Source organism: Hemicordylus capensis, chromosome 2 (genome assembly GCF_027244095.1).
Source record: "Hemicordylus capensis ecotype Gifberg chromosome 2, rHemCap1.1.pri, whole genome shotgun sequence".
Taxonomy (NCBI): Eukaryota; Metazoa; Chordata; class Lepidosauria; order Squamata; family Cordylidae; genus Hemicordylus; species Hemicordylus capensis.
The window spans coordinates 410,417,574-410,441,220 of NC_069658.1; the positions used below are offsets into that span (position 1 = coordinate 410,417,574).

General features: G+C 46.7%; 1 protein-coding gene across 40 annotated transcripts in view; it reads right to left on the reverse strand.

Moving 5' to 3' along the window:
- The window catches only part of ARSG (arylsulfatase G), a 196,321-nt gene that overhangs the window by 94,858 nt on the left and 77,816 nt on the right, over positions 1–23,647 (reverse strand). For all 40 annotated transcript variants that reach the window (XR_008314763.1, XR_008314762.1, XR_008314764.1 and 37 more), the window contains 3 exons: positions 17,051–17,098; positions 14,448–14,559; positions 13,195–13,332 (listed from right to left, as the gene is read on the reverse strand). Coding sequence is in view for 36 of the 40 variants with exons in the window: in XM_053288923.1 (XP_053144898.1) it covers positions 13,195–13,332; positions 14,448–14,559; positions 17,051–17,098 (298 nt within the window). In the remaining 4 variants the exon portion in view is untranslated. The remainder of the gene's footprint in view (positions 1–13,194; positions 13,333–14,447; positions 14,560–17,050; positions 17,099–23,647) is intronic.

Below are 23,647 nucleotides of genomic sequence, written 5' to 3' on the forward strand. Positions count from 1 at the left end.
ACTGTTTTGTGCTCAAAGGAAAACTGCTAATGAAAGTTATGTTAAAGGATGATGAACTATATGAAATAGATTACAAAAAGGAGCAAGCCCATGTTACAGGTGAATGTTCACACAGAGATTGTATTAGCCTCTGGCATTGTCGTTTCGGTCACTGTAGTAATGGATGTATCTCAAAGCTGGTAAAAGAACAGTTAGCAAGAAATCTGCAGATTATACCTTGTAATTCAGAAGTGAAATGTATTGACTATGTGAAAGCAAATGCCACTAGAAATACATATAAGTCTATCACAGAAAAACAATCCAGTAAGGTCTTGGATTTGATTTATAGTGGTGTATGTGGACCCTTTCCTGTGCAAACACCAGGGATGAGCCTTTATTTTGTAACCTTCATAGATGATTTTTCTCATTATGCACCTACTTAATTAAAGAGAAAAATGAGGTATGGTTAAAATAAATAGTTTGTGAATAGAGTGAGTGATAAATTTGGAAAGACACCTAAAACTTTGTATACTGATAATGGGGGTGAATATACTGGAAAAGATTTTGAGCAATACTTTAAAAAGAGCAAGGAATTAAACATGAGAAAACTATACCATACATTTCTGAGAAAAATGGCGTTGCTAAAAGAAAGAATAGAACCTTACTTGAGATGTGTATAAGTATGCTGTTTGATGCAGGCTTAGAAAATAAATATTAGGCAGAAGCAGTCATGACTGCAACTTATCTGAAAAATATACTGCCTAATAAAAATAAAGGGCAAACATCCTTTGAGTTGTGGAAAAGAGTGAAACCTAATCTAAAGCATATCAGAGTTTTTAGATGTAAAGCTTACGCTTATATTCTCAAAAAATGAAGGGGAAAGTTGAATTGTAGAAGTGAATAAGAAGTATTTATTGGTTATGAATGGAGTAGTAAAAGTTACAGAATACTTGATCCTGTATCAGAAATTATTAAACTGTAAAGCATTACTCATTTTAATGTGGAACAAAGGTTAAATGCTAATGTAACATCTAAATATGATATTGCCTATATATGAGGCGGCTGAACAACAGCCACAACAAGAGAATGAAAGTACTGTTATAAATTGTAAAGTTGTAAGGAGACAATCAAGAAGGAGAGACTGAGTTTGAACCAGAATTAAGACGCTCTAGTAGAACCAATAAAGGGGACCTTCCATGTAGTCTGTCTTTGGAAGCTAGGGAGGGAGAAATGCTAGAACCTGCTGACTGGCACAAAATTGAGGGAATGCCTAACACAGAGACAGAGAAATGGGTGCAGGCAACTAAAAAGGAAATGGATTCACTTTACAAAAATGAAACTTGGATTCTTGTAGAACTACCTGAAGGTAGAAAAGCTATAGGTTGCAAATAGGTTTTCACAACCAAGCATGATTAAAAAGGAGATATCCAGAGATACAAAGCAAGGGTATACTAAAAAAATTGGAGATAATTACAAAGAGACATTTGCACCTGTGGTAAAATACATATCCATGAGATTACTACTAACAATTGCTGCTTCAAGAAAATTAGATATGTATTATCTAGATATAAAAACAGCATTCCTTTATGGAGATATTAAGGAGAGAGAGAGAGAGAGAGAGAGAGAGAGAGATGAAAACCAGCTCAAGAAACATTGGTGTGTAAGCTACAGAAAAGCATATATGGACTGATACAAGCAGCAAGGGCTTGGAATGAGAAATTAAACAAATTGTAAAGTAAGGATTTTTTTAAAAAGGAGAAGCTGACCCCTGCTTATATAACAGTCAATTGTGTCTCTTTCCTCCACGGAGGCTGAATACATTAGGAACATAGGAAACTGCCATATACTGAGTCAGACCATTGGTCTATCTAGCTCAGTATTGTCTTCACAGACTGGCAGTGGCTTCTCCAAGGTTGCAGGCAGGAATCTCTCTCAGCCCTATCTTGGAGAAGCCAGGTTGGGAACTTGGAACCTTCTGCTCTTCCCAGAGCGGCTCCAACCCCTGAGGGGAATATCTTACAGTGCTCACACTTTCAGTCTCCCATTCAAATGCAACTAGGGTGGACCTGCTCAGCTAAGGGGACAAGTCATGCTTGCTACCACAAGACCAGCTCCCCTTTAGCATAAGTGTATCAAGAAGCAGTGTGGTTGCATAGGCTTCTTGAAGATCTTAAAATAAATTAAGCAAAGCCAACCACAATGTATGAGGATAACTGAAGTTGTATTCTCATTACACAGAGTAAGAAATCCACACATAGAACCAAATATATTGACACAAAATAGTATTTTGTGAGGGACTTACAAGAAAAGAACTTAGCTTATGTGAAGTACTGTGCATCAGAAGAAATGATAGTGGACATTCTCACAAAACCCTTGCCAAGAAATCAGTTTGGAAGCATTAGGTCTTGTGAATTGGAGAGCAAAGACAAAATGAAGGGGAATGTTGGGGGAACAAATCTATTGTGTATATTGTCTGCGCTCTTCTCTATACAGTATTTATGTCTATGTATGTTTTTGTTCTTTGGCCTAGGGGAGGGGTCCAGTTCACTGATTGGTTGATTTGACTTTTGAACTCAGTCCTGTGTCTACATCCCCACAACTGTTTCTGCCTTTGAGCTGTAAAGAAGTAGCTCTATTTTTCTCCTGGACAGGAGATTGTTCTTTTGTTATTTTTCTTTCTGCAAATAAATACAAGCCAATACAAGCAAATAAATACAAGTTTTATCCTCAACTCTGCTGTGTATTCTTACATTACTCTGCAACACTTCTGAATGAGGAAACCCATGGTTCAATTCTGAGGAACTGGAAGACAGTATGAATACCAAGGGCTTAGGCCTCATTGGTGCTGTTGATAGAAAGCAGGAGGGAAGGTTGTGGGAAATGTATCTATTTAACCAGGAACAACATGGCACCAAGAGATCACAACACAGCAACACCAGAATGGAGTTCTGGCACCTTGTGTTCTGTGCGTGCCAGGAATGCCTTTACCATGCCAGCATGGCATGGGTGCCAACTTGGAGATTGCTCCTCAGGAGCAATTGCTCCTCTGCACTGCCTCCTCTCCCAGACACGCGGCAGGCAGGTCCTCCTCCTCCTCCCACCCATCCCCCACCCAAGAATCAACTCTTCAGCGGGCGAGTGGGGCTGGCTGAGGCAGAGCACTGTGAAAGTGCACTGCTGCTTCTTTGCCTGACTTCCTGCCTGCCTGCCAATGGGAAGCTCTCCCCCACCTGGGCTGCAAGCTAGGAAAGCAGCCAGCGCTGCCCAGTATGCACCCTGTCTGTCCTGTTGTTGTTGTTGCTGCTGCTGCTGCTGCTGCTGCCTCCTCCTTGGCAGGGGGGCAATGGAGCAAGTGGGGACGACCGTCCCTCAGCCACCAGGGTTCCCCCCCCCGGCCAAGGGATGAAGCAGTCATCAGCTCAGAAAGTGAGGCGTGCCCCTCTCCTCCCCAGCCAGTGTTTCATTGAAATGGGGCGGGGGGGGGGAATCCCAGCCAGTCAGCATTTCAATGAAACATTGATGGGAGGGGGAGGATGGGAAAGGGTCTGAATGGACCCTCTCCCAGGCAGTAGCCATGCCCCCCCCCCCGCATCTGACATCAGACACAGGGGGCCGCAGCCAATACTGGGGGCCAGTCAGCCCCTGCAGAGTTTCTCCAGTCCACGTTTCTCCGTGTGAAGGCTGGGAAAGGAGCATCCAGTCAGCAATTCAACAAACTGTTGACTGAGGAAACTCTGTAGGGGCTGACTGGCCCCCAGTATTGCATCAGATAAGAAAAAATAATCTTAAAAATCAAAAGGGGCATGGGAGCAGGACTTCCTCCTCCTCTGGCTGTACTGCAGGTAAATTCCCTACGCCCCTGCTCCTTGGTATGTCGTGCCTCAGTCCTCAGGGTTGTCCTCTCCTCTTTGCCTTAACGAGGGTCCCTTCTCTGCTTCTGCTGTTGCTTTCCTGTCCACTCCAGGCAGGTTTGGTGTAGAAGCTCTCTGAATCCATGGGGCTTGTGTGGTTTCTTCTCCATTTTTACCCATGATCTGTCTTGGTTTCTGAATGACCCAGACAGAAGGTGCCTGAATGCATGGCATTGGGCCTGTGTGGTTTCTTCCTGCCTTTTGCGCATGATCTCTCTTGGTTTCTTGATAGTCAAGAAGCTCTCTGTGTCTATGGGCTTATGTAATCCCCCCCCTTTTTAACAATGCATGCTCTATCTTAGTTTTTGAAAGATCGAGAAGCTCTCTGAATCCATGGTGTGGGGGTGGTGTAATTTTTATTTAGAAGCACACTAATGTTCCATCTGGTTTGTGAAAGGTCAAGGAGCTGTGTGGATCCATGGCATGGGGTTTCTGTAATTTTATTTTATTTTTGCAAGTGTACCAATGTTCTGTCTGGTATTCTTAAATAATTTTCATTACAATTTTCTCCCCCTTCCCCTCAGGAGTAATCAACCATGAGTTCTGTTCCTCCCCCCACCCCAGGAAAAAAACTTTGGCGCCATCCATGGTGCCATTCACTTGATAAAGAATGAAAGAACAGGTTCTTGCCCTGAGGAGAATACAGCTTAGATCCTGACACAAGGAAAGCAACAGAGGTAGGGAAGAGAAATGGAGGCAGGGGTAATCAGGGGAAGAAGATGTGGCTGTTCCAATTATGTGGACTTGAGCTCAGGCACATACAATAATGAAATGGGACTAAAGTGAGGTGCCAAAGACATCACAGAAAAAGTGAGATTTAAGAAGGAATTTGAAGGAAGACAGACAGCATTGTGCAGATGTTCTGGAAGGCAGTTCCAAACATAAGGATCTTGCAGGCTATATGGCCTATAGACTACAGCAAGTAATTGTGACTGGCTCCATCCCCTGAGCCACCATTTTGTGACTGGCTTCAGTTGGTGTATTCCAGGTTACTAGCTTTAAAAATGAAGAAGCACATACAAGCCTGCCCATTCCTGGGCTAGAGGAATGGTGAAAGGTCAAATCATGCAATTAAAGGCCTGACTTAGTATGACCTTGGTTTAAAAAAAACAACACCCTCTTTTTTCCCTTTTAGAAAGGGGAGTCCAGTATTATGGGGAAGTGATGCTATGCAGGTCCGTACCCACATGCAGTAGATAAACACAACTGCCCCAAACAAGCAATAATAGAGGCAGGCAAAAAAAAAGGGTTCATATGTTTAACAGACAGACACATGCCAGACAGTAATTTGCTTATATAAAGAGTGGGCCACATCAGGCAGTTGTTCACTTCTCTCTGGTTCAAGAGCCGTTTTTAAGCTCCATAAATCACAGGGGATGTGCAATCTTATTTATGAAGTTTTTGCTCACCAACAGCCCCATATACATGCTCAGGACAGGTATATCAAAACAAGTTCAAGATGTGCCATTGGCAGCAATAAACATGCTGCTCAGGAATAATGCATAAAGGTAACGTGAAATAAGAGCAAAAAGGGGGTTCAAAGGTTCCAAGCCAAGCCAAGGCTCAAAAGTAGATTCAAGTATGTGATGGATACATCCCAAGGGTGTGGAGTCAAAGTCTAGCTCCACCACTCAGTTTGTGCCAGCAAACAGTTCTTATCTTGTTCTGAAGAAAGGGGACTGCAGGTCAACTTCTTTTCTGGAATCATCGGACTTCCTCAAGCACTTGCCTCTAGTACAGATTACATAAGCAAAGTCCTTTATTGTTTATAGTGATGCAAAGCTGACTCTGTGAGCACAAATCTGCAGAGTGGTGGCACCCTACATATGTGCCAGCACACCACTGGCCTGCCCATTCTGTGCTGGGCAGCCTTTCATCCCATATGATTCCTACTTAAAGTGGTACACACCTGTCATCAGCCCTTTCTCTTCCCTGCAGGAAGCACAGGCCTAGCTGGAAAGTAGTAACAGTAGTTCTTTTATTGCAGCCATAGGCCAAACAAGGCCTAGCTGTAACAGAACTCTTATCCATCCATCCAGTTTTCTTGTGAGGAAGTCTTAATGGTTTCCTCATTCCAATTTCACGTTTTGGGAATGGTGACTGGGGAAGAGTGCCTTAACCAAGGCTATTTCAATGAGCAAAAAACGTAACAGGGCCCAGTGTTTCCCAGGCACTAAATCAACATGATCAAACTAGATCATTTTGTCCCCCTCAAGCCCCCTCTATTTGCCTGTCTATTTGCCTGCACTGGTGTGCTGATATCGGTGGGGCATGATGATGCAGAAGAGGCTGGCTCTTAATGGGCTTGAGCTCCAAGGGTGCTACCTCAGGGAGCTCAGGCCCTGAGGGAGTTCTCTCAAGGGACTCCAACTCCAAGGCTCTCTCGAGTTCCGGTCTGGTGCCAAGATCCAGGGCTGGGCAGGGGTGTAGCTATAATTGAGTGGATGAGTTCAAAGAACCCGGGGCCCCCAGCTCCACACACCCCTTTCCTTCATTATCTCCCTCACTCCAAGGGGTTGCCGGGGAGAGGGACGAACACGGGCCCCCTCTCCCCTAGCTACGCCCTTGGGCTGGAGCTGCCTCCTTGGTATCTAGCAGAACCAGTCTGGGTCATGACAGGGTGGCTTTGGAACGCGGGTTAAGAAGAAGAGGCTGCTTGTTAGCAGTGTCTGCTCATTGTCCCACTCCTCTTGGGGGGACAAGAAGAGACTGCCAGCAAGCGGCCTCCTCTCCTCAACCCATACCCCATTGAAATGCTTCAGGGGTTGGGGCTGGGGGCAGCGGCAAGGTGAGGCAGCAACTTGCACCTTGCCTCAGATACCCAAATATATTGAGCCCCTCCTGAACACAGGCATTAATGGCTTCTAAACTTGCAAACCCTGTTTGGGAAGCAAGACACCACTCTGAACTTGGGTCCAGTCCAGCCAACTCCTCTCCTTAAATCTAGCGCCTGTAGAAAAAGCCCTGGCAGCACTGCTTTCTGTTACGAGCGGAGAATCAGGTTTTCTGTGGACACCTCCCCAGAGTTTTTCCTGTTTACTTTTTCTCCTCTGTTGCTAAGTGCCGCCTCAGAGATTTGAGACCTATGTCCACAGCACCAGTCTCTCCCCTTCCCTGAAGGACTGACTCAAAACAGCTGACAGGGGCCATTTCCTCTCCTACAGTTTAGTTCCTAATCGCATTAACTTTCATTTCCCTGAAGTGATATGTAGGCCTGACTTCTCCAGGCACCACTCCTAGGCATGAATATTTTTTTTTCCCCCTTCAACAGGCCGAAGCAAAGCTTGGGCTACATCAGTTTTCCTTGGCAATCTCCCTGCTGAGAAGTCTCAGTGCTTTGCTGCATTTCTATAAGCCACTTCAGACATTATTCATCTGTTTATTGAGTTTACACCCATTAGATTTTAACTCTTACAACAAGCTTGGGAGAATTTCCAAACTAGCAAAATAAAATAAGTAAAGGTACTCACAGGTACTTTCCAGATGATTAAAGCAAAGTATGTTTCCCCTCCCCCTTGCTTTAGTGCACAACACTCATGCTGTATCTCATCTAGCAGTGGTGAAACAATAAGGGTATTTGCATGACCAACTTGACTGCACAAACCTTAACTCGCCGCCTCACTCCAACAATTACGCAACAGTGGTAGGAGCATGGACCACGCTCCTACATGGTCCACGCTGCTGCACACAGTGTGGATCTCCAGAGGATCTCCACAATGCACCGCGCGATGAGCCTTAGGCACCCATCTCTGTGTCTCCTCGGACTGAGTGCAATCCTGGAAGCTGGGTTAAGGGCACACTTGTGCCCTTAACCCTGGCTAAAAGCAGAGCTTAAAAGTAGGGTCAGGCTGGGCTGGAGCACCAGGATCTGCATGGATCCTGGCGCTTCACACGCACAGCCAGCCTAATGCAGGCTAGGCTGCCCTAGCCTGGGTTAGGCTGCACGTGAGAACGGCCTTATTATCTCTTTTGCGCCTTTTTGTGATAGGAGTACTAGCTTTCCCCTGGGTGGTGGATAGCTGCACATAGGAGCAAACTAAACAATGTACTTATTGCATTACTGGAGGCTGCAAGCTTGTTTTTTCTAATGTAAATAGCATGAACCAAGGAGCAGGGCCATGCTATGTGGGCTGAATAGTGACAATTGCTCTCCTCCTACCAGGTATGCCAAATATAAGAGAGCTAGCCATCATTTTAAAAGGTGCCTTTTTACCCAGTTAGCAGGTTGCATGTTTAACACATGCAGCCTAGCAGCTGTTCTTCGCATTAAAGGGAAAGAAGGTGTGGATTAAGAGGAGAGGAAGTCCATAAACGGATCATTCTGGAAATTCCAGGTGCTTTTAGCCTTCTCCTGTGGGAGAATTCCAAGTAGGAAGAGGGCATGTGATCAAAAGGCACCAAGCTATCAGGCAGCAGGGGGAAGGGGGAGGCAGAGATTGTAATCCAGATAGTTTATTTTTAAAAAACCAGAGAACACGTCCTGTTTTCTTGTTTACGGCTATATTTATCTGCTCAAACAAGGCCAGCTCTTCCTCAGGGCCCTCCAAAGGGAAAAGGGTGGGATGGCAACTGATGAGGAGGAAGGGGATTACAGCAAGTGCGTGTGCGTTTGCGTATTTGTGTGTATATGCTCATGTCATGCACCTCAGATAAACTAACAAATGCACACTTGCCTCACAGTACCCAAGGCAACATGCAAGACATCTCCCATTTCAGCCATGCCTCCCCCCATCATAACAGGTTTTCCCACACTCGTTGCATAAATTTCAAATAAAACTTCAGACTGGCCATTTTTAGACAAAACATTTACAATGCATAGCCTGAATTCCCTTCCTTCTTCCATACCAAATTCAAAATTTGGTGACTTCTAGCACTTCCTGTACATCCCCTTAATTTTATGTGCTCCTGAAGCAGCCAGCCAAGGGAAGTTATAAGATTTGCTTTTCTTTTCTTTTTTTGTACTTAAAGTTTCTTCTGCAACAATGACTAGAAAAATGAAAGTGCAGGGGGTAGGGGTGGCCAAGAAAGCTGCATTGTTGTACAAAGTAAAGTGATTGCAATAGTTTCAAGCAAATAGTCAAGGCTGGTTCTCCTATAGAGGAGCTATTCAAACGACCATTCAGGAAGGTGGTGAGTAGGGGTGTGCACGGAACCGCCAACTGCGGTCCGACACTGGGGTGGGGGGGTACCTTTAAGAGCAGCGGGAGGGTTTACTTACTCCTCCCGCCGCTTTCCCGCTGTGGCGCCCGTAATCCTTAGAGTAATTGGGGCGGCAGGACACCCCCCTGCTGCCCCTTCCCCGACGTTGCTTGTAAAAATTCCCAGGAGTCCTTTGCGCGCACACGCACACGTGATGTGCGCGCGTGCGCAAAGGACTCCTGGGAATTTTTACAAGCAACGTCGGGGAAGGGGAGGCAGGGAGGTGTCCTGCTGTCCCAATTACTCTAAGGATTACGGGCGCCACAGCCGGAAAGTGGCGGGAGGGGTAAGTAAACCCTCTCGCCGCTCTTAAAGTTACCCCCCCACCCAAACCGGACCGCCCCGGACCGGTCCGCAGGGGCGTAACGATAGGGGGGGCAGACAGGGCACGTGCCCTGGGCGCCACCCCGGCGGGTCACGTGGGGGGGCACCAAAAAGTGGCTTCCCCCGCCCCCTGGATCGCCCGCCGAGTGTGGCAGCGGGCGTGCGGTGGCGATTTGGCGGTGGCGGCAGCGGGTCGCCCGCCGAGTGCGGCGGTGGCTGGTGGCTGACTGGCGGCGAGCTGTAGCGCAGCCCGAGTGGTGGCGGCGGATCGCCCGCTGCGAGTGCAGGCAGAGCAACGCCGAGCCTGCCTTCTGGTCCGGCGTTGCTTCCCAACTGGTTCGTCGACCCGCCGCCGCCAAATCGCCACTGCACGCCCGCCGCACTCGGCGGGCGATCCGCCACCGCCAAATCGCCACCACCGCCGGCCATCTGCCGCCTGGGGGGCGCCGCTGCGCCCTCACAGGTATGTGGGGGCCGGGGGGTGCCATTTCAGGGCCAGAGCTTGCCCTGGGCGCTGTTTCCCCCCGATATGCTACTGCCAATCCGGAGGCTTTTTTAATGGCCTCCGGACCGGTCCGGGCCCATCCCTAGTGGTGAGGGAGCGTGGAGGCTGTGAAACCTAAAAATCGCCCCCTCCCCTGCCCAATAATCCTTCAAATACTGCTGGGAGCGCAGACCACGATCCCAGGCAGGCAGCATGGAGCTCTGGAGGGTGGGACACCGCATCCCGGCCCGCGGGTATCCCACAAGTACAGTGCACTGGAGGATTCCCCTGTCAGATGAATGCTCTAGGCGCCTGTCTCTGTGTCTCCTTGGGCTGCGTGCAGCCCAAGGAGACACATGACCCCAGCAGCCGGGTTAAGGGAACCCTCACTCCCTGAATCTTGGCTAATTGCCGGGCTTAAAAGTAAGGTTTGCTTACTGGGTGTGGGCGGGAGCGCCGGATCCACATGGATCCCAGCGCTCCACAGGAGCAGCCTCAGAGAAATACTGAGCAGTTGCCTAGGGTGACACACTTCAAGGAGCTCCTACCTTACTTGAAGTAAGTAGTGTACAAGTCTGGATTCTGGTTTTTTTGTATGGCTGGCTCCCCTGTGAGCTTAGAGTGTTCCCCAGAGTTTTCAGTAATCCCCAGTTTTCTCAGTAACCCCCAGAATCCTCTGTGGGGAGGCAGCACAGTGGCCTAGGGTGCATGCTCAGGTAGTGTGTGGGGGGGTACCACCTCACCTAAGGTGACAAAAACTGTTGAGGTAGAGCCCCTACTAGCCTGCTGCCTACCAGTTTGATGGAACTGTTTTGGCACAACTCTGGAAGAGAAACTGAACAGGAATGACTACATTGTTCAAGTCGGCTTTTGTGGTAGTGCATTTTAGATGTTGCGAGAGCATGGCTTCTCCATTCCCTCACCCAGAATGAAGGCTGGGTTTAGAGTCTGCCAAAGACAACCTGGTCAGAAAATTGATGACACAGCCATCAAGCTCGCACACAGGCATCCACAAGCCATTCATCTTGGTTGCCCTTCATATCCACACTGGAAGAAACTGTACAGAGACATGGCAGGGCGGGGGGATGGGGCCCCATGAAGTGTGAAGATTTAATCAATAACTCCAGAATGGGGCACTCAGAACTTCCCCTTGCCCTTTGTACTACTTGTGTTTTTTGTCCCATTTGTCTGTTCTTTTTACAGTACACACTTTACTATCATGAGGTGGTCACTGGCACATCGACTTGAAAACACACATGGGACTGACGGACCCAGCGTTCATGCAGAGTCTGAGAGCAGAACATCTGACAAATAAAACTTAGCATTCAGTTACTAAGCCGCTTAAAGATAGCATGCCCAATGAGCTGTTTCCTGGATTAAATTCACTGACTTGCACAAGCGACTAACCCGATCAATCCAGCTCAGATACCCAATTAAAGAGACCCCCTGCAATTAGTAAAAAAACGTTTTTCATTAACCCTACACCCAGCAGTGTGTCCTTTGATCTCACACAGGTACAAATAGGTCTGAAATAGTAACAGTAAAATCAGCACTTCAGAGACCGTTTTCCAAAAGGTCTGTTGAAAATGCATGCTTGAAATATACATTAAACTACTTTGATATAGATGAGCTAGATCCAGTTCCGCCATAACACTCTACAATTTGGCTCCCCCACCCCCCGCATCCCCGCAATTTCATGTTACAATGCAGCTGCTGGGGCACATCTGTGGATCTTTGCAAATATGAACCACATGTATATGTCCCCTGGTACATCAGCAGAGTCACTAGCATGACCTCTCCATAAGGGATGCACCGGGTAATTCCTGTGCCAGAATGGTGCCACATAACTTCATTTCTGAAGAACAACAAGGCAAAGGTCGTGCTCGCATGTGTTGATTTAATCCTGGTAGCACGGATAGAGGCAGGATCAGTGCCTTGCCTCCATTTCATTGGTTCTGCTCACCAAAGACAGACAACTGTATACATCTTGTGAAGAAGATGAGACCTTATTCTGCTGCTCACCCTAATCTTTCCGCAGAGGTAAAAATCACAAAGGATTACTTCAGGACCATGGTGATCTATGATGTCATTTGAAGAAATGAATGTGGAAGACAGGGGTCGATATGATGCACAGTGTTAGCCATTGGCTGGCATTGCTGAACATGAGAGACAGCCCCAGCAGTGTTGCACAAGCAGGCAGGTGCACAGCTACTCGGAACTGCATGCCCACAGTTGCACAGCACGACTTACATTGTTTTGTGTGCCATTTTAAGTAGTTGCACAACTGCCTGCTCACGTAACACCACTTGGCAGTCTCCCAAGCAAAGTTGCAATGTTCCAACCACCGGGCTGTGTATCAGTTCTGCCTGTCACATGCACAGCAGCACTGGCCTGTGGACAATGCTGGTGTTGCATTGCACATTCTGTCAGCCACTATTTACAGACAGGGTGTCTGCCTTCAAGGGGCTGCATTCAGGTGACAGATCATGCCGTGATTTGACAGTATGAGAATGTGCTGCAGCAAGGCTTAAAAAGGGTAAAAAAAGGACTCTGTTACGCCAGTGATGCAAAACAGCCAGGGTGGTACTGACATATACATATAAGCATTCATGCTGTGCTTAAAATAAATAAATAAAACAAGTGGACAGCCCATCTGAAGACTGGGAGAAGAAACAAGACAGATACCAGTGATTCAAATGCTGATCTCAGTTAAGTATGTATTTTGAATGCATTGTGAAAGCAGAGGAGAAGCTGGGCTCACACCAGAGGAGAAAAGAAAGGAAGTGAGTCCTGCTTAAAGATGCATCTGTAGGGCTGCTCAACTTTAGCCCTCCTGCAGATGTTGGCCTACAACTCCCATAATCCTTGGTTATTGAGCATTGTGGCTGGGGACTATGGGAGCTGTAGTCCAAAAACAGCTGGGGGGGGGGTCCACAGCTGAGCAACCCTAGTTATACACCCTAAGATATGCTTTATTTGTGTATTACATTTATATCCCACCTTTCTTCACCATGGGACAGAAGATATGAATGCAGTCTCACAAGCTAAGTTGTAATGTTTTAACCAAGGGGCTATACCAGTTCTCTTTAGAGAGCACAAGTGTATAACACCAAATTTCAAAAATCATTTTCAAATGTTGCCTGCTCAGTGATAGCTTGGAAAAACACAAGGCCTATGAAGCCAGGTATCCAACTGTTCTGCTCCAGCACAAAGCTTGGACTTAATGAAACCACTTCCTTTCTCACAAAGCAATCAGGGTTGCCAACACTCATTGATTACAGAGATGTCCTCACTCACCTTGCATAGTGGATGAACTGAATCGCTTTCTCTGTGTACTTTGCAGCCAGGCTGGTTAGGTTCACAGGCTGTTGGACAATAGTGAGGTTTTCGAAAAGAGGAAGTGCTACCTCATGATAACAGCCTCTTTGCTGGTTTCTAGGGGTGGGGGAAATAAACCTTAGGTTTTCATTGTTAAAAGTAATAACTATTCAGAGAAGGCTAAAACAGACTTTTACATTTTAAAAGCATCTATTAAGTGTTTATTTTATTATTACTAACAAAGAACACACATTGAAAACAAAACACATGTTTATAAAATTATTAACAGTGTGGCAAGAACAAGTAAGAAGACATTTCCCTCTCTTTAATACACGCACACAGTACAAGATCTCAGTCAGGGTCACCCAACCAAGATGAAAGGTGATAAATTAAAGGCAGACAAAAGGAAGTATTTCTTCACACAGCAAGTGAATAATATATAGAATTCACAGTTACAAGATGTGGTGATGGCCACTGCCTTTGATGAAGAGGATTAAATTAATTCATGGTCTATCAGCTGCCAATCTGATAGACCTAATTCTGAGAGCTAAATAAATATTAGAAGGCCGTATACCTCTGATACCTAACTCTAAGAACAAACAACAGTGATGGCTATCACCATCATGTCCCGATTGTGAATTTACCCACCGATTCTGACTACCACCATTGGAAACACAGCACCAGACAAGATAGATACTTGGGTCAGTGAAGCAAAGCAATTCTTATGTTCTTACGGAAAAAAGGAAAACAGGGTGTGATGGAAAAAGAAAGCCAGTGGATAATTTGCTGCAGAGAAACTGAGCTGCAGTGACTTGCCCTGAGCTACACAATCACCACAATCCTTCCAAGTGTGAGAGCTCTGATGTCCACATGAAGTTCCTCTGCCCAAAAGGCTTCTGCACAAAATTCCTCATTCAATTTCAGGGAAAGGAGCAGCTTGTGCATGCAAAAGGGATGCAACCAATGAGCTACTCCCTCAAGTAAAAATGTCTACTTATGCAACAAGAGCTTCATGGGGTCCTTGGATATACACAGAGCTCTCAACACACAGGAATGAGTCCATGGCAGAGGTGAAGTCCCCCAGATCATCAGCCCACTAGCTACTGGACCAACCAGGCTCTTATGACAGAAAACAAAGAAGGAGGCAAGAGGCCAGGATCTCGCTGGGCCTTGGACTACGAGAACCATGTCTGCAAGTACTTGTCATTGCTCATCACTGGGGGAAGCAATACCTTGTTGTTGTAGAGTGCCGGGGACAAGCTGGACAGGGAGGGAGATTATAGCCTGGTGTGTCAGTGCAGCCCATATCGTGACTATAGGGAATCCCAAAGTAATAATCAAAACCTAGGATTAAAGACACAATATTAGGATAAATGAGACCACCTGCTATTTTTGAAAAACATCTTTGGCTGTCTCAAAATAAGTGTGTGTGTGTGTGTGTGTGTGTGTGAGAGAGAGAGAGAGAGAGAGAGAGAGAGAGAATGAATGAGAGAATTTTATACATTCAGTCTTCTGCCACAATACAGTGAAGGAGTGCTGCTTCAAGACAGAAGAGCTGTCTAAGCTCCAGGCTTGGCAACTGGACCACAGGGGATCTACGGGAGATAAAAGCCTCAGACATGGTTCTGATGGCAGGTTCATTAGACTAGGGCACTTTACACGCTACAACAACAGTAGTTTGCTTTGGCTTGGCAGGATCATCTTGAAACTGTAAATAAAGGGTGTTGTGCAAAGCCACCAGCAGGGGGAGCAGTCTTTTCTAGCTTGCACATATCTCCTACAATGGGAAAATACAGCTATATTTTTGCAACATTGTAGCACTGTAATGCAAAGATAAAACCCAAAAGAAGGTATCGGAAATGTGAATGGCACCTTGCTGGCAGCGCAGGGACTGTGATGTCGAAACACAGGCAGTATGGAAGCACACTTAACAGACATGTAGTGACACTGTTGTAGCATAGAAAACACCAAGGTCCCCTTGCTGGTGATGTAAGCACAGGCTGAAGACATTATTGCTTCCTAGTATCTTCAGTATCATCCTCTACAGAAGGTCCAAAAACATCAGATTTTAAGCCGTCTACTAGAACTAGAAGAAACAGCAGCAGCAGCAGAACCCAAAGCCAAGCAAGAAGTAGGGATTTTGAATTTGAAAACCCCTACCTATGCCCAGGCCCCAACCCAAACTGGATCTTGCTCTGTGTTCAGATAGTTCATCATCATTAGAGCAAATCATGTAAAAAAGAAAACTTTTTAAAAAGGAAAACCAGCCCTGTTTTCTATATGCATGGTTAACTTTAATTGCTGAAATTAGTGTTGGCATATCGCTTAACTAAAAGTAAGGAAGGGTGGGTTTGTTTCCGGGCAGGAAGGAGAGATTATGCAGTCCAATCCTGATCTTTTTACTATGGTTGAAGGATTCTTGCCACATCAAGGCCTGCTTCTTGCCACTTCTTGTGGCAAGAAGTGTTGGGGTTGTACTGCTTCATACTTCAGGCAGGGGATCACATGACTGGATGCGCCTCCATTCAAAAAGTTCCATGCGTAGAGAAAACTAGGTCAGGGAGAAGGGTTCTGGCTGAACCTCTTCTTCCCTAATATGTTAGCTTTCTGTGTAGAGGGGTTGGTAGCCCCAACAACAGCGGGAGTCACAGTAGCAGAGAAGGCACATCAAGAAGGTAAAGGGAGGGCTTTTTTCCTTGTTTTTGTTTTCGTTTACTGATGTTATTTTTTGATTACCAAGAAATAGGTGGGTCAAGTAATTTACAGCAGCAGTTCAAGTAAGACAGAGAAACTGCTTTACACAAATGTTTACAAGCGCCAATATTAGATACAATGGTGGACTGAGAGGGCAGATTTGTCTCGGCAAATATCAAAATACTGAATGGCTTGCACCCTTCTATGACCCTGCACTAATAACTAATTTCCTGAGGCATAAGACTGGTCATGCTTTCCAATCCCTTACTAGGTGGCAGCAGAGTAAGGTTTGATCAAGTTCAGATGAGACAGATGCTGTCACATGCAAAAAACAAGTGGTTGCGCCAAGAGTATGCCTGCTGCGACATCGGCAGATGTTCCAATGTGCTCTTGGAATGTTCCTTAATCTTGTTCAACAACTAGGTAGGCCATGGACATTCCATACATGAAGGAGGCTCAACAAGCCTCAGTTAGGAGGAGGGCCTTTCCTGTGGTGGTGACAGTGGTGGTGGTCCCAACCCTATGAAAAGCCCTCCCTAGAGAAGCTCATATGGCCCCCTCCCTCTACAGTTTTAAACACCTAGCCAAGACGTGGCTGTTCAAAATGGTGTCCAGCTTAGATTTCTACAATCTTGTGGCAAGTGTTGTTGTTGCTTCTGCTGTCTGTGGGATTTTGTTTATTTGTTTGTTTTTGCTGCTGGATTTTTATTTTTTGTGATATGGCTGTTTCACTTGTTTTAGAAGTTCTTCCTTATAAAGCATCTCAGCTTACTTATGTAAGAAGAGGGGTAGAACTGTGTGAAAGAAGGCAAGAAAGGATGCACCCAGGCCAGGGAGCTCTTGTCCTCAGCTCCTGACCAGAAAAGACCAACAGCCTGAGACAATGTTTTATTAACATTCTATAATTTGCTTCTTTTAATATTGTAAACCGCTTTTGGGTCAAGGCAGAAAGGCGGTATAAAAATGTAGTAAATAAATACATACATACTTTGGATGCAGGAACCTTCACTCGCATGAACCCCCAACCAGCAGCATGAGGTGGTACAACCCAGTACAGATTTACTATCTCAGTGAGAGCTAGGCCTAGGTCTGCACCTGCCCTTTATATTTCAATGGAGGAAAAGTAAAATGGAGTCCTTACCTCGAAAGTTGGGATGATGAGCCCCACTGTGTCCTAAGTGCCATTTACCTACCAGGAAGTAATTAGGAAATAGTATCAGTAGAACAGCTTCAGCATTATACTGGCACAGTCGTGCCAGTATAGTTAAGATGAAGAGTGTTTTCAACATTCCACCATTATAAGCCCTGTAGCAATCGGCCCCTCCCTTACCCTAAAGAGTGAACGGGAAGGGAACCCTGTCCTATCTGTCAGGCAGTGACCTCTAGGGATCAGCCACTCAGCACACAGTGACCGGGACCTAGAGGGCTTGGCGGCAGGAAGTGAAGGGGTCCTTTGTTCTCTTGCAGCTAACTTGTAGCCAGGCAGGAGAGGTAACAGGTTGGCTGTCCAAGCTGTGGCAGCAACCAGGAACTCTGCGGGAGCCTGAAGTCTCTACCATGGTTTTGGTGAGTTCAGGGAAGAAGCCAGAGCTTGGCTTCAGAGAAGGGTTTAGCCAGGGAACTATGTGTTAGCTGGTGTCAGATTTCTTTATTTTAGTGCTTTGCAGATCCTTACAACTGATCTATAGTGTTTTATTTTGTTATGTAAGAATGTTGTACCTGTGCCCTGTTTATCCCTCCAGGGCACTGCAAAAGTCTCTGTACCCTTTAAAGGTGCTTCTAAAGGTTCCTTATAACTGGGGGTGCTTTTTGAATTATCTTTGCAACTGAGTAACCAAGATTTTAAAATGTACCACTCCAACGATCAACTGGGGTGCTCTTCTTGAATTATTCTTGAAAGTACTGAGTGTTGCTTTTTTTAAATATCTGTAACTGAAGCTGACAGAGAGAGAGCCTCAGACTGAAACAGTCTGTAGTATCTTGAATAAAGATTATTTTTATTTTTAGTCCTTTACAATTTTAACCAGCCTCTTTGAGTGGATTTTCAACTCAGGAAAGGGGGGGCTGAAAAGGGGTCTTACTCTGGTGTAAACATGCCTCAGGTTTGATTGCTCAACAACACACTACCAAGTTTTTCTCCCCACATGTAGGCTAAATGTGGGAGGTTTTTATATATATTTTCATCCAGTAAAAGAAAGGGAGTCTCCCTGGACACTCTCCCAAATCCAGGGAGAAGTTAAACTCTATAATATAATTAGGGTGTGGTGGCAACAATTACCAAGGAACGGTAAAGTTTTTAAAACTTTGTTGAGCAGACATGGAGGGAATGAATCAGCATTTTTCTTTCCCCCATGTGGACTTCCTCTGAGATAAAGGCTGGGCTTAAATCCACCACTCGCCAAGTCTCCCCATTCCTTACAGCCCCGAACATTCTATCGCTTATAAAGCCAAAAGTATCCACCTGATCTCTCTGGAATAATGCACAATGCTCTATGCCCAATGCTCTATGCTAGAATCATGCACAATGCTCTATGTGGGGCTGCCTTTGTACATAGGCCAGAAACTGCAGTTGGAGCAGAATGCGGCAGCCAGGTTGGTCTCTGAGTCATCTCGGAGAGACCACATTACTCCTATGCTGAAAGAACTACACTGGCTGCCGATAAGTTTCCAGGCAAGATACAAAGTGCTGGTTATAACCTATAAAGCCCTAAACGGCTTAGGCCCTGGGTATTTAAGAGAACGTCTTCTTCATCATGAACCCCATCTCCTAGAGAAGTTCATCTCCTTTGCCACTGGCTCGTCTGGTAGCCACACGGGGACCTGTTGCTTTCCCAAGACTGTGGAATGTGCTCCCTACTGCAATATGAGCCTCCACAGAAACTTGTGTTTTGGGCGGTATATAAATATGTTAAATAAAATTAATTCAATAAATAAACAAACAAACAAATAAATAAACTTTTTAAAGGCACGTGAAGACTTATCTCTTCACCTAAACTTTTTAACTGGACTGTGGTTTTAAATTGTTTTAAGGTTTTTATTTTCTGTGTTTTTACTTGTTTTATGTCGCTGTAAACCGCCCAGAGATGGAAGTTTGGGGCACAAACTTGATACAAATGTATGTACAGATTTGATAGATAGATAGATAGATAGATAGATAGATAGATAGATAGATAGAAATAAAACGGGGGGCAAGAGACACCACCCCTCCATATTTGGTGCAAATCCATAGCAAAATGGCTGAGATACAGCAGTTTATGTTTTTATTATGTATTTATTTATCAAGTTTATACCCTGCCCAAACTTGCATCTCTGACTGGCTAATAACAACTTTAAAAACATATTAAAACACGCCTAAAAATAGGTTTCAAAGTTCTGGCAACATTTTTTCATCAAAGATAATGTATGTTTTTAAATGTCTCTTGTCTTTTTAGCATTCCCCAAAAATTTAGGTCCATAAGGCACTGGTGCCTTTTGCTGGTTTGAAAAACATCAATCTATGATTTTTGAGTACAGTAATTACTGTTCAAAATCCCCATAACAACAGGGAAAATAACTAAGGGAAAGTTAGCTAAGAGCATAACTGAATCTGCCCACTGAGAATTCTGAAGCCAAAGTTGGGAGGGGCAAGTCTTGGCCATTTCTAGTGAGTGACATCTTGGTTCTGAACATTAGGCTTGTGCCCGAAACGTTTCGGAGGCCATTGTAAAGGCCTCCGAAACGTTTTGCACTGGGGCGAGATTCGGTGCTTCGGCACCGGCGGGGGTAGTACTTTAAGGGTGGGGGGCAGTGTACTCACCCCCCCGCCGCGTTTCCCCTGCCGGCGCTCTCCAAATTTCAAGCCCCTCGGGGCGGCAGCGTTCCTCCCTGCCGCCCCATTCCCCCGTTGGCCGGAAGTTGCGAGTGTGCGTGCGCCCGTTGTGCGCGCATGCGCACGGCAGATGGGTGTGCGTGCGCATGACGGGCGGGCACGCGCTCGCAACTTCCGGCCACTTCCAGCTGACGGGGGGAACGGGGCGGCAGGGAGGAATGCTGCCACCCCAAGGGGCTTGAAATTTGGAGAGTGCCGGCGGGGGAAACGCGGCTGGGGGGTGAGTACACCCTCCCCCGCCCTTAAAGTACTACCCCCGCCGGTGCCGAAGACTATTCGGGCACATCCCTACTGAACATAGGTGCCTGTTAAGAACAGCCTATGAGCACTCTGGCACTTGTATAGTTAAACCACCATTCCTTCCCCTCCCTTTCCTTTCATGGGCATTTGTTTTCTTCCTCTGCCTCCTTTCTCTAACCTCCATCTGTCCATCAAAGGAAGGAAGCAGATGCCCTTAGCAAAGCTTGGAATAAATTACTAGAAAGTAAGTGCATTAATTCCACTGGAGCTTACTTCTGAGAATAAAAACACATATAGGGATCAAGCCCAGAAGACATCCTAGGCAAGAATGTGGGTTCTCTTTTCTTCTACTTCTTCCCAGCCCCTCAGCAAAGCATAGAAGGGGGGAACCCCATTTATTTCTCTGGGGCTTACTTCTGAGTAAAAAATGTATAGGATTGGGACCAAGGACCCAATGCTAGGAAGTTCTGAAGGAGGAACCTCAAGGAAATCCTAAAAACTATTCCTACCCAGCACCAAGAAACCATCATTCTGGTACAGACTGCTCTTGAACATTGCGGCTCTACATCAGAGCCAAACAGCCAGTGAATATGGAAGTTTCACTTGGCCACACTTAAGAAATGAAGCCTCCATATTCACAGGTGGTTTGGCTCTCATGTAGAACCTCCATGTTCAAGGGTAGTTTATGCCACAATAATAGTTTGTTGGCAATGGGTGGGAATGGTTTCTGGGATATCCTTGCTGCACTTCTTTGGAGCTTTCTGGAAGCATGTAGCTAAGCACTGTAAGGAAGAGGATGTTGGGCTGGAGTACACATGCCTTTTCCAGCAGCATTTCAATGACTGAACATGCAATTCTATGTGCACACCTAGAACAAAGTAAACTCCATACTCCATGAAAGTTGGTGGAACTTGCTTCTATATAATGAGGGTACAGTTAAACAATCCCTGAAAAATGGTCTTGCGGGAGGGGAGAAAAATGGAAAGGTCCTTTTAAACATGTGAGTGGAAAACAATGTAAAAATCCTGTATCTGGTAAAGCCACCAACACCCCACCCAGCACACAGATTAGGAAAAGCATCCCACAGGGCATAAGATCTGTTAGTATATCTGAAACAAAAATGCCAATCATTCATCCTTTCCTGCTTTGTAGAGAATACAGCAAGAAAGAGATAGTGACTGACATAATGAGGAACGTTACTCAAAGTCATCCTACTCAGGGATGGAGCCACCATTGGGTGAACGGGTTCAAAGAACCCGGGCCACTGCCCCCAAGGGCCACGCTTCGCGGCCCCAGACCCTGCATCTGACATCAGATGCGGAGGGTGCTATTTCGCTCCCAAACGGGGTTGTGCAGATCCCAAATGATTTGGCTGATCCCAAATCAGCCTGTGCTGCATTGGCAGCATGGCCAGAGTGACTTTTAAAGGCAGGGAGAGCCGCTCCTGGCATCACTGCCAATGCAGCGGGGCTGAACTCCCTTCCAAACGGGGCCACGTGGCCCCGTTTAGGAAACTGGCCCATGCTGCATTAGCAGTGTGGCCGGAATAGCCCTCCCTGCACGGTCCCATTTGGGAGGGAGACCACGCCCCCATGTCTGACGTCAGATGCAGGGGACCATGGCGGCTGAACATGGGCCACGGCCAGCCTCCCTCCACGCCTGATCCTACTGAAATTAAAAGAACATGTTAAGGAATGTCTAATGTCCTTTTAACAATGAGACTGCTTTGAGTAAGCCATTGTCCTTAGCCATTAACCCTGACGTGGAGGCCTGAGGCTTAAAGGGAAGAAATCTATTCTGTCTATGCTCAGAGGCTATGTCACTTGTGTACAACTTTTAAAATATATTACTTTCTAGACAGAAGGAAAAGAGACAGGCACTAATAAGTATCATTAAAACATGCCAAACTTTATTAATAGAGGAAGAAGAGCCAAGGCCAGAAGAGCTCATATCAGCTCCTCAGAGCTCGGCTGTGGCCCTGGAAAGGTGGCAGAAGGGCTGCTGCTCAAGGCCCGTGTGTCCTGAGTGAAGGAAGCAGAAGAAGGAGAAGATGCAAGGGCTGCTATAGGTTTCTATCCCTTAAAATAGTTGGGGTTTCAAGACTGGGGGGCTTTTGTTCTCTAGGGGGCTCATAGCCCTCCCCTGCTAACTTGGCAGAGAGGCATCTTTTAATGTGGTGATCCTCTTTATTTAGCAGGGACAGAGTAACTGGCCCTATCCACCCCCAGCACAGTACCCCTCCAGTGGCTGTTGCTGGTGTCTGTCTTATGTTTCTTTTTAGATTGTGAACCCTTTGGGGACAGGGATCTATCCATCTTATTTATTTATTATTTCTCTGTGTAAACCGCTTTGGAAACTTTTGTTGAAAGCAGTAAATCAATATTTGTTGTTCTTGTAAGGCAGAGTATGAGTCACTATATATGGTTAAAAGGTGCAATTCAGAGGGTTAAGGCCTACTATTTCAGTCAGATTGGCTTAAGGCCTACCACTATTTTGCTGACAACACCATTCTGAAGGAAATTAAATCAAGCAGAACTGTGAGGTTTGTGGGAAATATCTGGGAAGAGAAGCTGTAGTTTCAGACATGGTTGTTAAAGCATTTGTTATCTATATATATATTTCTCCTGGGTGTGCCAGGGAAAATGCATCCCGGCAGCCCAGCTGATTGGCTGGGCTGAGGAGGTGCCTGATTGGCTGGCACACCCAGGAGGAGGAGAATTGGCCGGCTGCGAGCCAGGGCTGCTGGCGGGCCCGGCCTGGCAACGGGTGGTGGTTGCGGGCCCGGCCCGGCCGCAGCGAAGCGGTGGCGGGCCCAGCCGAGGGCCAAGGCAGTGAGGCGGCGGGCCCCGATACTGGGGCAGAAGGTGGGGGTGGGGGGGAGAGGTGGTTGGCAAGCGGCGGCAGCAGGCACAACAGGCTGCAGAGGCGGCATTTGGTGTGGCAGGCACACCGGTGGGACAGGCCGCGGAGGCGGCTCTCGGCCAGGAGGTGCCAGGAACGGCCGCCGAGGCCAGGAGGAGCCCATGGGAGACTGGGGTGGGAGGGAACCGGGCAGCGGGACTTTCCGGTACACCGCCTGGGAGGAGGAGCAGCGGCGGCTGCCCAGTAAGTAGAACTTTTTAAAATGCAGGGGGTGGGGGAGGGCAAGAGAGAGTTGGACGGGGGGAGGGTAAGAGGGAGGAGGGAGGGGAGGGCAAGAGGGAGGGGGAGGGCAAGAGGGGGGAGGGGGAGGGCAGGGGGAGGGCAAAAGGGAGTGGGGCAGGGGGAGGGGGAGGGCAAGAGGGAGTGGGGGGCAAGAGGGAGTGGGGCAGGGGGAGGGGGAGGCTGAGGGCAAGAGGGAATGGGGCAGGGGGAGGGCAGGAGAGAGGAGCAGGGGGAGGGCAGGAGAGACTGGGGCAAGAGGGTGAGAGGGAGAGGAGGGTGAGAGAGAGGGGGAGGGAGGGCAAGAGAGAGTGGGGTGGGAGGGAGGGCAAGAGAGTGTCCCAAAGAGCACACAGATGCTCTGTGCGGGTTGATTAGTTTTTAATTTGTGTGTGTGTGTGTGTGTGTGTGTGTATGAGTGCGCACATTTTTTAAAAAAGGGGAAAAAAATGAAGTTTACAGTGAACACAAATTACCTGCTTCTTGTTG